Genomic DNA, 15,586 nt, shown 5'->3' with positions numbered 1-15,586 from the left:
TGATTTAAGATCACTTTTTGCACATGGACCGTAAGTGAAAAGGAAGGATTTGAAAGTTCAATAGGTCCCAAGTCCCTTGATGTGATCTGAAAACCAGCCAATGGGGAGCCCTGGTGTAAAACATGGTTAGGCAATTCAGTGGTTCACAACAGCAATGGCAATAGCACTTAAAACTTATATGCCACTTCACAGTGCTTTACAGCCCTCTCTTAAGCAGTTTATAGAGTCAGCATATTGGGTGCGCATTTTATCCACCTCCCAAGGATGAGTCAACCTTGAACTGGTGAGATTTGAACTGCCAAATTGCAGGCAGCTGGCAGTCAGCAGAAGCAACCTGCAGTACTGCATTCTAAACACTGTGCCACCGCGGCTCAAGCAACTATGAGTCCCCGAGACAAGCGCCCCCCCCCCAAATCTGGTTCCATAGAAGGTGGTTTTCCATGGACAGGGGGACATGGTTTTGTGTGCTGCCTGTATCTTGCGTGTGCAGAGATGGGCCTTCACTTGCACAGCGCAGTCCCTGGTGACTACAGACCAGTGCTGCTCTGTGGCCCAGAGGTTGGGGACACCTGCCCTCAACAACCCATCCCTCCAACCCAGGGGTGGGCAACTATGGCCCTTTTATGACCTGTGGACTTCAACTCCCAGAATTCCTGGGCTCAGGAATTCTGGGAGTTGAAGTCCATAAATCATAAAGTTGCCCACCCCTGCTCCAACCTCCCTGAATGTTAAATACAAAACTATTCCACTGCTATTCAGTAATAGCACACTTTACCAAACTGCTTTCTAATTAGCAATTAGTAAGTAAACTGGTGGAACAGTTACTCATTTAGAATGCCTGAAGAGACAAGAAAATCAAGGCTGCAAATCTTCTTATAGTTAACTAAGCAGACTCCCAAGTATATATCACAGGAACACAACATATGACTTTGGATGCACCCTCAATTAGAAACTATAACAACAGGAAGAATAAATGAAAATATGTTAAATCATAAAATAGAATAGTTTTCACAATGTGGTACCTTTCAGCTGTGCAAACCCCAGAATTCCCAGTCAGCAGAATTAAAAGGAGATACCAAGTTCAGGAAAACAGTAAACAACTATTTTGTGTTCATTACAAAATAATAAACTAACTATTGCAAGGGAAGTTAATTTTGCTTACCAGAGAAGGAATCTTAAGGAGTAAAGAAGATTCTTTTAGTGTTATACTATCTATAGTCATAGATATACTGTACTCACACTATCATTCTTTTTTCTTAATAATATACCAGTATTGAGGGTGAGGCTTGCTGTTTTTCCCAATTTAGGGTTGCAATTTTATTTGGTGACATTGTGACATTTTAGGTGTGAAAATGTTGTGAGGATGCAATAATTCATCTAAGCTGCCCAATGCAATCAACTCTTTTAAAAATTTACTATTTGCCCATGCTGTAAATATGGAGAAAAGGATATATAGGTGTAAGCATAACTAAAGCTTAGTATAACACATACTTGTTTGGATCTTCTGTTTTGGTCAATATCTTGAAACAGGCAGAACAATCTTATAGCAGGGGGGGAGGGCCTTCTCTGTAGCAGCTCCGGCCCTTTGGAATGAACTCCCCACGGAGATCCGGACCCTCACCTCTCTCCAGGCCTTCCGGAAAGCCGTCAAAACCTGGCTGTGCCGGCAGGCCTGGGGTTGATGAGTTCCCCTCCCCTCTCGACTGGTATGGCTGTGTGATTTTCGTGTATTTTAATTATGTGTACTGTTGTTTATGTTCCCTTTCCCCTTTGAGTTGTTCGCCGCGCTGAGTCCCTCCTGGAGAAGGGCGGCATACAAATAAACCAAATACAAATACAAATACTCTTCTCAACTATCTCAGCATAAATATTAATTTATTAGGTTTATATTACCACCAAATTACAAAGGCCCAAGGCAGTTGAAGTCTACATGCCAAGAAACACCTCATATGAAGGTGCAGCGTTAAAGAACACAGCAATGGGAGGAGCAGTTTTCTATATTGCTTCAACTTTAGTAAATTTAATTATTAATTAGAGGTAAATTTGGAAGACATGCAACATGATAATGAACAATTGGGTTGTTTTGACAGATGATGATTCAGTCAGCACAATTTCAGAGGATACATGCGGATTCTCAGTGTATAAACAGGCACCTGGGACAGGTAAGCTTTTTCTTTACTTCTGATCAACAATGGGAGGAGATTACTCAGAAAAATATTTTATGAATTGTGGTTCTAGATGGGAGTATCTGAAGTGGTACACAGCCCTAATTTCTTTATATAATATTCCATTTTTTTTTTGGTTTAGGTGTTTGCCTAGTTAAATACTCATTGAATCTTTTTATGAGGGGAAATGCAACATCTGTTTTTAATTTGTGAAATACTTTTGTTCCATTTTATATCTTCAGACATTCAGATGACCTTGGATGAAGCCCAAAACCACTTCAGAGTTATTACCGTCAATGACACAGGAGCAGGAAAGCATTGGTGCGACAATGAAGTCAGGGCTCTAATAAATATATGGTCAGATGAGGAAATACAACAAATGCTTGAAGGAGCAACGAGGAATAAAGAAATATTTGAGGAGATTGCTAGAAGGCTAATGAAAGTTGGAATAGACAGAGACTGGAAACAGTGTCGTACAAAATACAAGAACTTAAAATATGAGTATCGAGCGGTGCAGAAAGAAAACAATCAGATTGGTAACGCAAGCAGGAAGATGAGATTTTATGACGAAATTGACTGCATTTTGAGGAATCAGCCGCCAGGTATGCTTATATGTAGGGACAGAACCAATTTGATACTAAATGCTAATAACACCACAGAAGCGTGTTAAATATTAAGAGGAAATGCGTTATCAAAGCTATGGTTATATCAGGACGGTGGAAACAAGTTTAATCTAAGCCTTGAAATTCAGAGTTAAATAATCCTCATCCGAAAAGGAAATCACCAGAAGGGTGTTGCACATGAAAGAAGCAACTTATTTATATAATCAGGAGTAGGTCACAAAATCATATGCCCTCTCTCCTTACCTCCTTCCTGCTGAGCATGACTGCCCATTACCCCACCCTTGTCCTTACACAGACTTATATATCAACATGGCTGATAAACTCCTAACTACAATTAATTTGATTGCAGTTGAAAATTAAGTTTGGATTTGATGTTATAAATAAGCCTACATAAGATCTTGGCCTGCAGATTAATGTTTGTTCTTGTTGTCAGGCAGTTAAAAGACACATAGCATCTATTCTTGTGTAAGAGGGTTCCACCACAAAACCGCGGTAGACAAAAGCGCGTACGTGACATCACAGCGCGACGAAAACATCGCGCTGTGATCGATAAATGTAAAAATAAAGCGAAAACCTTACCCTAACCCCCCAAACCTAACCCTAAACCTAACCCGTAACCTAACCCTAAATCTAACCCTAAACCTAACCCTTAACCTAACGCTAAACCTAACGCTAACCCTTAACCTAACGCTAAACGTAACCCTAACGCTCTAACCCTAACCCTTAACCTAACCCTAACCCTAACCCTAACCCTTACCTTTATGTGAATCGGCTTGCTTTAATTATTTTTATTTCAATTTTTAATTTTTTTCGTCGCGCTGTGATGACATCAAATGCGCGCTTTCGTCGAGCGCGCTTTTGTGGACCGCGGTTTTGACGGGTCACGGTGTAAGAGGCCCTAGCTATGGAAAGCAGTTGGTTAAACCCTTGAGATTAGCTTTTCAGATCACATAATAACAGAGTTGGAAGGGATCTTGGAGATCTTCTAGTCCAATCCCCTGCACAAGCAGGAGCCCCCATGCCATCCCAGACAAGTGGCTGGCCAGTCTCTTCTTAAAAGCCTCCCGTGATGGACCATCCATAACTTCTGAAGGCAAGATGTTCTACTGGTTAATTGTTCTTACTGTTGGAAATTTCACCTTAGTTCTAGGCTGCTTCTCTCCTTGATTGGTTTTCAACCATTGGTTGGGTTTTGCTTTTTTTTTTTGCCTTGCCTTCTGGTGCTTTGAAAAATAGGTTGATCCCCTCTTCTTTGTGGCAGCCCTTCAAATATTGGACCACTGCAGTCAACCTAATCTTTCACTAGATAAACCTAATTCTTGCAATCGTTCATGTTTTAGCCTCCAGCCCCCTAATCATCTTTGTTGCTCTTTTCTGCACTATTTCTAGAGTATCTACACCATTTTTTAAAAATATAGTGACTAAAACTGGATACAGTATTCTAAGTGTGGCCTTACTAAGGCTTTATAAAGCGGTGCTAATATTTCACATGATCTTGATTCAATCACTGCGTTAACGCAATCTAGGATTGCATTGGCTTTGTTGGCTGCTGCTACGCACTGCTGGCTCATATTTAAGCGATTGTCCACTAGGACTCCAAGATCCCTCTCACAGTTACTGCTATTGAGCCAGGTTTTACCTAATTTACACCTGTACATTTCACTTTTCTTGCCTAATATAAAACCTTACTTTTCTCTACACTGAATTTCATTTTGTTAGATAGGACTTATCTGGATCTTGAGCCTATCTTCTGGAGTGTTGGCTATTCCTGCCAGCTTAGTGTTGTTTGCAATTTTTATTGAGTTCCCCTTCAATTCCCTCATCTAAATCATTTCTGAAGATGTTGAAGAGCACTGGGCTTAAAACCTTGGCTATCCCACTGCTTCCTTCCTTCCATGTATATGTATTTTTACTGAGGACCATACATTGAGTGTGATTTTGTCAGCCAGTTACAAATCCATCTGATGGGGATGCTGGGTATCCCACATTTTTTTTAGCCTACCAAGAAATAAGTTGTGTCTACTTTGTCAAATGCTTTGCTGAAATCTAAGTATATACTATATCCACTGCATTTCACTAATCCACTAATTGAGGCACTTGGTCAAAGAATGAAATAAGATTTGTTTGACAGGATCTGATCCATGCCTCTTTTTCATGGGCACTGTCTAGAATTGCCACAGATTGCACACTGCTACCTTTTTGAGGGATGCAATATGCCCTTCCCAAGTTCTCTACCTATTGTAAGGACATGGAGTTTTTTTGATGCCAAATGAAATTCCATATACGCTTCTTGAGTATGTAATTCTAATTTTCAAATGCTCAGAGAAGCTGCTTAGAGAAACCCATGGCTCTTGAAAGTATGCAGAAAATCATAGACTGAGAGGTTAAAAGATGAGAGCATTCATTCATCACTGAAATAGTATTTAGAACACATTGATGAATGAAGATCGGCAGGGGGGGGGGAGGTGTCTTATTAGCAGGAGTTAATCAAGTGAAAAGGTATCCAGGATATATTACGTAGATTTTCATTGAAAGAAGAAAAGATTTGACCAGCGGTATCTAAACCTTTGCACGCAGCTCTGTATCTATGTTGATGACCCAGGCAATTATCACTGAAGAAATTTAGAGAAATTTAAAACAAGCAGAACAAATTGTAGCTGTGTTTCTACTTATTTTAGTTCCAGAAGTGTAAACTAAGGCATTTAGATTAACCTATGAACAAATGAATCCATCTTTTTTTTAATAAAATTTTATATTTTTCCATTTTCATATTATCACATGTATACTATTACATAGCCAACATCATATTGTATTATTAAATGTTTACATCAGTTCACCTTACCATCACCTCCCAAAAACAATTATTGGCTCTTCTGCTCTCCATACACCATATTTGTACCTTATCCATCATTTTCTTCTCCCTCTCTCCTCCCCCTCCCTACCTCCTTTCTTCCCTCTGTCATCCTTCCCTTCTCTACTTCCCCTTCCTCTCTCCCCTTTCCACTCCTCCTTTCTCTCCTCCTCTTCCCCCCCTTGCCCTCTCCATCCCTCTCTTCTACACTTACCTCTCTCCTCTACTTCCCACTCTTCATCCAATTTATCCATCTTGCACCCCGAATTTTAATAGCACATTGCCAATAAATATTTACTGTCTTTTTTAAAAGAGATGCTTACAGATGTTATCACAGACCCGATACCACTGAGAGTCAAGAGAAAAGTCTCTGAAGAAGGTAATGATTTTTTACCCTATCATTGACTAGATGTACAAGAGATATAAGATAATAACAAAATGCCCAGGCAATCTGTCCATTTATACTGCATTTATTGTTTTGTGGAAGCTACTGTGAAGAGATAAGCAACCCAGGGTGTGTTTCAAAATACAAGTAATCCTTGACTTATGACCACAATTGAGGACACAATTTCTGTTGCTGAGCAAGGTGGTTGTTAAGTGAGTTGTCCTTGATTTTATGACCTTTTTGGCCATGGTTGTTAAGAAAATTTCTGCGGTTGTTAAATGAATCTTGCAGCCATTAAGTAAATTGGCTTCTACCTTTGACTTGGCTTATTGGAAGCTGTCTGTCACGAATGACAATCACGTGAGTCTTAGATGCTGTAACCACTGTAACTACATACCAGTTGCCAAGAATCCACATTTTGACCTCGTGTCTCTGGGGATGCTGTGGCAACACCTTAAACGTTGAGGACTATTTTAAAGTCTTTCAGTGATGTTACAACTTTCACCATTGCTAAATGAATGGTTGTTAAGTCAAGGACTACCTGGAAGAAACTGTTGTGTGTTTATTTGCCCAAACTGCATAAAATAGCACTAGCGCCCACTACTTCTCTTTAGAGATTATGGAAGCAGAATGCCTTGCTTCATGCAATTATATGTGGATGGATTCGTGACTTATAAAGCCCTTCATGGTATTGGATCTGGGTACTTGAGAGACCGCCTGCTGCCAATTACCTCCCACAGACCCATTAGATCTCACAGGGTTGGCCTCCTCCGGGTGCCATCTACCAGCCAATGCCACCTGGCTATTACCCGGGGGAGGGCCTTCTCTGTGGCAGCTCCGGCCCTCTGGAATGAACTCCCCGCAGGGATTCGGACCCTCACCTCTCTCCAGGCCTTCCGAAAAGCCGTCAAAACCTGGCTTTGCCGGCAGGCCTGGGGTTGATGAGTTCCCTCCCCTCTCGACATGTATGGCTGTGCGACTGTTGTCTACTTTTATTATTTGTATTTTGTCTTTTATGTTCCCCCTTTTTTTCCCCCTTGAATTGTTTGCTGCCCTGAGTCCTCCCGGAGAAGGGCGGCATACAAATAATAAAATGCAATACAATACAATACAATAAACAAACTTTTTAAAAGGGATTATTCCTGGTTCACTAGCAGGGATCCGACTTAGTACCAATATAGGCAGGTCTCCCTTCCCTCAAAAAGGGGGGGGGAGGGGAGGGATGGATGGAGGAAGGAAGGAACATCCCAGGGTACAGTATCTCTTTGGGAATTCCACTAGTACTGTGATGGTTAACCTATGGCATATGTGCCAGAGGTGGCATGCAGCGCCCTCTCTGTGGGCACGCGAACCATTGCCCCAGCTTCGCTCTGCCACGCATGCTTCCCATTGGACAGCTGGTCTTTGGGTCTTTGCCACACGTGCATGGAGGCAAGCCGCATGTGGGGGGCCTGCACGCACATGCGGGGGGGGGCTCATGTGCACAGGCACAGGGTGAGGTGAGTGGAGGGCTGCACGCGCATGCATGTGGGCACATGTAGGGGGCGCGTATGGATGTGGGGGTGCAAGCACATATTGCTTTTGGGGCATTCAGGTGTGCAGGCATGCATTCGTGTACACATGGGCACGTTTTGGGCACTCCGGAAAAGGTTAGCCATCCCTGCACTCGTATCTGCCAGACACCTTGTGTTTACTTGTATCCATTTTAATGGACATTGTAATGAGAAAAAAAAACCCACTGGAATTCATGCAGCCTTTAGCATAGCTTATATTTTTTTAATATAGTGGCTATATTAAGCCCACAATATTCCCCCATAATCCAGTGCGCTTTGAAAGACACCTTCCTATTCAGTAAAAAGACATATGTAAGTTGCAAGGAGCAACTTTAGCAGTTTGCCTTCTCCTAACCTGGTGCTTTCATCATGATAGCCCCAATATGTTCCCAAAAATTTTGAATGTGTGCCAGCTTGAAAAGCTTCTTGTTTAGGGAGATCACTGTTGTTTGCAGAGATATAAAAAGTTTATTTAGGGCAAAAGACCCAAAGATTGGATGAATGCTCCAAGCAAACTGGTGCAATCTGTATGTCTGGATGGATAGACAGACAGATAGCGGAAGACAGACATAGACAAAGAGACAGATAGAGAGCAGGAGATAGATAGATAGATAGATAGATAGATAGATAGATAGATAGATAGATAGATAGATAGAGACAGCAGAAGACAGACAGACAAAAAGATAGATAGTGAGCAGGAGATAGATAGACAGACAGACAGACAGACAGACAGACAGATAGATAGATAGATAGATAGACAGACAGACAGATAGATATAGACAGCAAAAGACAGACAGAAAAAGATAGATAGTGAGCAGGAGATAGATAGATAGATAGATAGATAGATAGATAGATAGATAGATAGATAGATAGATGGATGGATGGATGGATGGATGGATGGATGGATGGATGGATGGATGGATGGACGGACGGACGGACAGACAGACAGCAGAAGACAGACACAGAAAAAGATAGAGAGAGAGCAGGAGATAGATAGATAGATAGATAGATAGATAGATAGATAGATAGATAGATAGATAGATAGATAGATAGATAGATAGATAGATAGATAGATATAGATAGACAGCAGAAGACAGACAGACAAAAAGATAGATAGTGAGCAGGAGATAGATGATAGATAGATAGATAGATAGATAGATAGATAGATAGACAAGCAGAAGACAGCCAAACAGACAGATAGATAGCAAGAGATAGGCAGACAGACAGACAGACATTCATTAGAATAAATCAGAGTGTATTAATTTTTTGAGAAAGCTAAATAAATAATCTCTGAAACTACTTTTCTCATGCAGAGTCTTCACCTGTTCAATTTAAGAAAAGCATGTCAGAGAATACAACGGTGCAATCACAAAGATGTGTATCTGACGGCTTGCAGTCTGTTATCAAAAACCGAACAACGTTTTTAGAAAGATTTTACAAGCAGGAAGAGATGCAGGATATCAGAAGAAAACCACTAGACACTGCTCATCCCTCCCTACAACAGGTTTGTTTAATATCTTTACCTTACTAAGGGTGTTGGGCAAACAGTAAAACAGCAATAAAAGAACTGCTGAAATGTACAATAGAATAAAGTTAAACTTTCAGTAACTTCAAAGACCTGCTATGAAACAAATAGTAAAATGTGCTCCAAGATATAAATATGTAATCTTATACTTACATACTTACAGGTCAATAAACCCACTGACTCAAGGCGGCTTATGCGTTAAGTGGAAATATAATCAGACAAAGGAATGATGTATAAAAATGCAAAAATAATGATTGCTCACTTAATTTTCTCAGAAATAGAACTGTTTTAGTCTGTCATGCAAAAGAAACAAGAAGTCACAGACTCTGTATGAATCAGAAACCACAAGACGTGTCTAATAAAAAAGGATGCTGATAGTTCGGCCATTATTTTAGAAAAAAAAACATAGGACTTAAGTATGTAAGCTATTTTTCACTGGAGATAAATTTTACTGAAAACTTTGTTTTAAAATCTGAAAATGCACTCACCTCTCAATTTTGCAGAAGGTCTTCATTTAAAAAGTTGTTTTCTAACTACAAAGCTATTTAACTAAATTTTATTTGCTCTAAATGCTTTTTAAAAATGGATTCTTGACTCCCTCTCCCAACTTTGTGCTTTAGTATTATTGGTTGCAAAACAACATACTGCTTTTTAAGAACAATGGATGTTGCTAATAAGAATTAAGAGATATTTATCCAAGCAATTTAAGTACTGAATTGACAGTGAGTCTGCTGCTTTCTTTCCTCCTCAAATAAATTGTTTATTTAAAACAGGGGTGCCAAAAATGAGACACAGGACATTCCTTCAGATACTTAAAGTACCCCTTGGTGCTCTCTGAGCTTGCTTGAGGACATTTCATTATCCTAACTAGGTAACACTAGCACTGATGATGTTACCTACCCATAGTTAGGGTAATGAAACATCTGCAAGAAAACAAGCAAGCTCAGAGAATATCAAGGACCTCTTATTTTCAACCTTGAGCTATAAATATTCTCCTTTATTGGTACTTAAAGTACTCATTTTACCTGTTAACCTAATCAGGACACCCAGTTGGTTAGGATTGGGGACTAGCTAGGCATGGTTTTTTTCTTGCAAATGTTTCACAGCCAAACTAGGTAACATCACCAGTTTACCATATGTTTGGTAATGAAATATGTTTCAGAAAACAAACCCCCAGTAAACACCAAGATCCAACATTTCAAACCCTGAACTATGCGTGTTCTCCCTTACTGACACCCCATTTAAAACAGGAAAGGATGTGCATTAAGTTTGTTACGAGAAGCATGATGTTGCGTATCCAATGTGCCTTAAAACCTGAGACTTTAACATTATCTTTTGTGTAGTCTGTTTAAGTTTAATCTTCTGCTGCCTAAAAGTTTAAGTTTAATCTTCTACTGCTAAGCGATTATATAATAATGACAGACATTCCAGATTTTCCCCTTATTCTGTTAGACTTGTAGATGCAATTTCTGGTTAATTGATAGACAGACTTTCATTGAACAAACAGAGACTCTGATCACCATAAACAGCATGAATTCATTAGATCAGTGGCCCACAACCTTTTGGGCACTAGGGACCGGTTCCGCGGAGAGAGGATTTCCCATGGACCAAAGGGGGCGTAATTTTGTGTGCTCCGTGCATCCCACGAATGGGGCTTCACTTGTTTGTGTGGGCCAGTTTCTGGCATGCCATGAACCGCTGCCGGTCCATGGATTAGGGCAGGTGTAGGCAACCTTAAAGAGCCACAAAAGTTCTAACTGGAAGTCCCGCGTTCAGTTCTGGCGCCAGCCGGAAGTCCAGTTGCCCCATCATAGTATGTCCTCCTAGCGCTGAGTCCTTTTTCCTCTACCCGTCCTAATCGAAAGCACTATCAATTGTGGAGCCAACCGTTGACAGGGAGCTGCAGCAGAGGGATGAAAGAGCCACATGCAGCTCCGGAGCCGCAGGTTGCCTTATCCCTGGACTAGGGGCTGGGGACCCCAGAGATAGATAGATAGATAGATAGATAGATAGATAGATAGATAGATAGATAGATAGATAGATAGATAGATGATAGACAGACAGAGATATAGATAGATAGATATAGATAGATACATAGATAGATATAGATACATACATAGATAGATAGATAGATAGAGATAGATAGATAGATAGATAGATAAAGATATAGATAGATACATAGATAGAGATAGATAGATAGATATAGAGATAGATATAGAGATAGATAGATAGATAGATAGATAGATAGATATAGATAGATACATAGACAGAGATAGATAGATAGATAGATAGATAGATAGATAGATAGATACATAGATAGATACATAGATACATAGATACATAGATAGATAGATAGATAGATAGATAGATAGATAGATAGATAGATAGATAGATAGATAGATAGATAGATAGATAGATTAAGCATAGATACAGTTTACATTCTAAGTAAACTCCTTAGCCTTTATTTGGTGATACAAAGAAACAAAACAACATTCATTTTCCATTCCAAGGGAAACCCAACTACTTATTTTGAAATAATGTTGATCCCAATAGAAAGTAAATTAGGCCTACTAACATCTCCCACCACTGTCCCAACTGATCCTTTACACCAGTGGTAGTCAACCTGGTCCCTACCGCCCACTAGTGGGCGTTCCAGCTTTCATGGTAGGCGGTAGGGCTTTGCTGTAACTCTCCTTTATAAATATTATAAAGTAAAGTTACTTCCCTACTTTATAAATCATCATTACTGTGCAACCGGTGGGCGGTTAGAAAATTTTACTACTAACAGAGATACAAAAGTGGGCGGTAGGTATAAAAAGGTTGACTACTCCTGCTTTACACAATGGATTTTTTTTAATCACCATTTTCAGGGCTAGAGTAGACTTAATAAGCTAAACAAATGCAAATCAGGCTTACAAATTATCTTCCATTTCAAGCCATTCACAAAGGTCAGATAGGATTACTTTAAATCAGTATTTTAAAATGTTAATGTTACTATTTTTTTCCTTGTGGAGGTATAATAATCCATAATGTTGCATATATATATATATATATTTCTGAACATTGTGGGGAACAAATCTCTGTAAAGTAACATTAAGTGAACATAGGGGAGAATGATTTTTCAAACAGACTGGATACATTTTATAAAAACATAAATCTTTTGAGATGATGTTACATTATTATTTTTCAACAATGTCAGGAAAGTGAAACATTGAAGCCACAGCACTAAGGCCTTGATTAAAAAGTATAAACTTTTCCTTTTTTTCCTGTAAAAAATTTCTGTCCCGTTCCAAAGAAATCTTAACCATGCTGACTAACTGCCAAACTGTTCTGATTGGGGAATGTAGAATGTATTCAGAGCCTCCCACAATCTCTGATCATCCTATTCTTGCCAAAATGCAGTATTTCTCAAAAGTAGAAGTATCTAGAAAAAGATTAACAAGCCTAAAACTTGTTCCAAATGTTACAGAACAGTTTGGGTCAAGGACTTACATGACGTTTTTTCATATATTGATTAACACAGACTAATTGCCTGACCAAGATTATTAATAATATGGTCTTACTTATGCTTTATTGAGAATTCCAGTTTCAAAACTATTCAAAAGCAGTTTGAGGTGACCTTCGGAGTAATCCCAATATTAGAATATTAGCATTAGAAGAAGAAAGATTCCTGTAAAAGAAATCTCATTATTGTTAATTCAGCCTATAAAAGTTAGGGGGGGAAAGGGGGGGAGTATAGTTTTCAAAAAATTAAGTCTCATGACATAGATTTTAAATATATTTAGGACATAATTTACATAGGGCACACATTATATTTGTTTAGCATCATTCACATTGATGGAAGATTTTGAGGTTATAGGTTAGAGCCATTTTAAATTATCTGAAAAGTACACCAGATAGAAAATTCCATATACATACACATGAATTATTTTATGTATCTATGTAAAATATTCCCTAAACTTTATGTACAACGGAATCATATGAAATACTCCAACTTCTGCTAAAAGGCACTATCTATATATAGAGATATATTGCATAGTTCCGTCTATTTCTATATTGCATAGTTCTGTCTGTCTGTCTGTCTATCACTGTAGTGTTATTACCCTTCACTTATAATGTGCTATAATTCATGCCAATACGCTCTCAGGACTATATTAAAGATAGGGTTCTTTTGTACCTTTTTTGCCATATAGTTTTATAAAGTAGTTCTTGCCTAACAATGATCATTGTTAAGTCATGTGATCATAAAGTATGTCATGTGATACATCACTCTTGATGATGATAGTTCCAGCAATCCTTGGTTGCTGTCATTAAGTGAATCATCATGGGTTGTTAGTGAGGACCTCATTTGGTTGAGACTTCCAACTTCTTGCCAGCTGTTGCTATTGCAGGGAAGCTGCAAGGGCCAGAATTTCAAAGACTAGTAATAAATACCACTCATTTCATGCCAACGTAAGTTTAAATGTCTACTGAATCAGTAGTCATTAACCAAAAACTACCAGTAATGCCTCCATCAATTTTTAACAATCCTCTGTGCTCCATATGTTGGAATGATTTGTCCCAGCTGAATTTTATTTTTCCATGTATCTTTAATCTAGATTTACCAACCACATTTTATTGATATATTACATCCTAGCATATTTTCCCACCTGAAACCCATATTTTCCAGTCTGACTGGAGAATGCATTGTTAAAAAGGCTTACAAGAGGTGAAAGAGTTCAGAATTTATACAGTTCTATGTTCAAACTGGGTCATCAGGTTGATTCAAGAGTGATGGGAAAGAAGACAGAATCATTGTTAAAATTACCTTACTAAAATTACCTTATTCAACTATAGTTAAATATTACCTACTATGAATTTAGTTCTGTGTATAACAAGTCTTTATAGTTAGTTGAAAATGGAATGTTAAAAACAGGAAACCAGTTACTCTGCTATCTGTGCATGCATAGAGCTAAACAAACAATCTTAATGTTCACCCACCATTTATGTAACATGTACTATGTGCAGGGATAGCTACTCTCTATGGCAAGTTGATACTTCAAACTGTTACTTATCAAAGCAAGGAGCAGAACTTTAAAAGTAAGTTAATGATATTGGGGATGGGAGGAAGAAAGTTTCCTGAGATGGAAAAATAGGTGTCACTATTTTGAGTTGCAAATGTGTGATTGAAGAGTAAATGTTTTGTAACTGCAATGTAATATTCTTTTTTGACCAAGAAAGTGACTGTTGTGTCTCAAGTATCTCTGCCTGTGCAGTCTAGGGAGTTTTTTAAAAAGTTTATTTATTGAGCATATGGCAAATACATGGACTTATAGTAGTTCAAATGTTAATGTCCCGTCCACCTAGCCATTCAAGGACAGGGTGGTCTATGTTGAAAAAAATCAGACATTGGGCCGGTGTAAACTCTTGATGGACATTCGGACACAATGTGGTGGATATTTTGTCGAGGAACATCAGTCACACGGAGTGGTAGAGACAAGACCCCACTTAAACAATAAGTTAGAGATAATCATTATTCAAGAACCTAATTTCGCATGGCTACTTCCCAAGAAATAGCAATAGCGCTTAGACTTATATACCACTTCACCATGCTTCACAGCCCTCTCTAAGAGGCTTGCAGAGTCAGCCTATTGCCCCCAACCATCTGGGTCCTCATTTTACCCACCTTGGAAGGATGGAAGGCTGAGTCAACCTTGAACCTGGTGAGATTCGAACTGCCAAACTTGCAGTCAGATGGCTGCAGTACTGCATTCTAACCACTGGATAGGCACAAACTTAAGAGAAAGTACATCCTTAGAGCCCCTCCTGTTAAAAGGGTTGAGAATGGTGGTTTCTATTTGGCTCAGCAGTCCCAACCTTCTAAGTGAGCAGGAAGAAGCACCCAGAGAGCAAATTGATCCAAGATGAAAGTAGAAATTTATCACTCCATGAAGAAATGCATTCAGCCCAAGTTTTTAAGCAGGCAAGAGAAAACAAGGATAAAGAGATGGGAGACCAGCCTGATGCTCTCTAGATATGGTGGATTAAAACTATCAACATCCCCAGCCCCAAGAAATTTGAAAAAAGGCATCGGATTAGAGGAAGCCAACAGAAAATAAAGCACAGATATGAAGTAAATAAGATGAGCATGTGTTTGCAAACAAGGATGGGCCAGTGAGGTTGTGATTTTATCTTGTTGGTGTTTCTGGGTAGAGTAGGCAGAGCAAACATATTGCAGCAGGAAAGGATTTATGGGCAGAGTCTGCAAGGGGTGGATATGTTGTCAAACAAACCCATATCCAAATTTTGTTTTTATACTTTTCTACAGCTAAAAAACAAGAGTAAACCAGTTTACCAAAGCCCATTTGTGTCCAATACTCTACAGCGGGACATTTTAAGGTTGCTGTAGACCCATATGGCCAAGTAAATGGAAGAGGACCATGTGAAGTTACCATCCTCTGCTACCAAATGTGATGTTCCCGTGGGTCGTCCATGAGGCCAATGT

At 39.1% G+C, this 15,586-nt stretch overlaps 2 protein-coding genes across 3 annotated transcripts in view; one reads left to right on the top strand and one right to left on the bottom strand.

Annotated features, from left to right (window-relative positions):
- PAICS (phosphoribosylaminoimidazole carboxylase and phosphoribosylaminoimidazolesuccinocarboxamide synthase) overlaps positions 1-15,586 on the top strand; it is a 58,529-nt gene that overhangs the window by 25,432 nt on the left and 17,511 nt on the right. For both annotated transcript variants that reach the window (XM_087724702.1, XM_087724701.1), the window contains exons 7-10: positions 2,091-2,162; positions 2,408-2,767; positions 5,953-6,018; positions 8,891-9,081. In XM_087724702.1, the coding sequence (XP_087580828.1) occupies positions 2,091-2,162; positions 2,408-2,767; positions 5,953-6,018; positions 8,891-9,081 (689 nt within the window). The remainder of the gene's footprint in view (positions 1-2,090; positions 2,163-2,407; positions 2,768-5,952; positions 6,019-8,890; positions 9,082-15,586) is intronic.
- Positions 1-15,586, bottom strand: part of PPAT (phosphoribosyl pyrophosphate amidotransferase) — a 66,954-nt gene that overhangs the window by 50,314 nt on the left and 1,054 nt on the right. The window lies entirely within an intron of this gene.

The sequence above is a fragment of the Thamnophis sirtalis genome, unplaced genomic scaffold (genome assembly GCF_051295495.1).
Source record: "Thamnophis sirtalis isolate CommonGarterSnake01/CBP01778 unplaced genomic scaffold, rThaSir2_p1.2 scaffold_10, whole genome shotgun sequence".
In the NCBI taxonomy this organism is placed as follows: Eukaryota; Metazoa; Chordata; class Lepidosauria; order Squamata; family Natricidae; genus Thamnophis; species Thamnophis sirtalis.
This window is presented reverse-complemented; position numbering and strand designations above follow the sequence as displayed.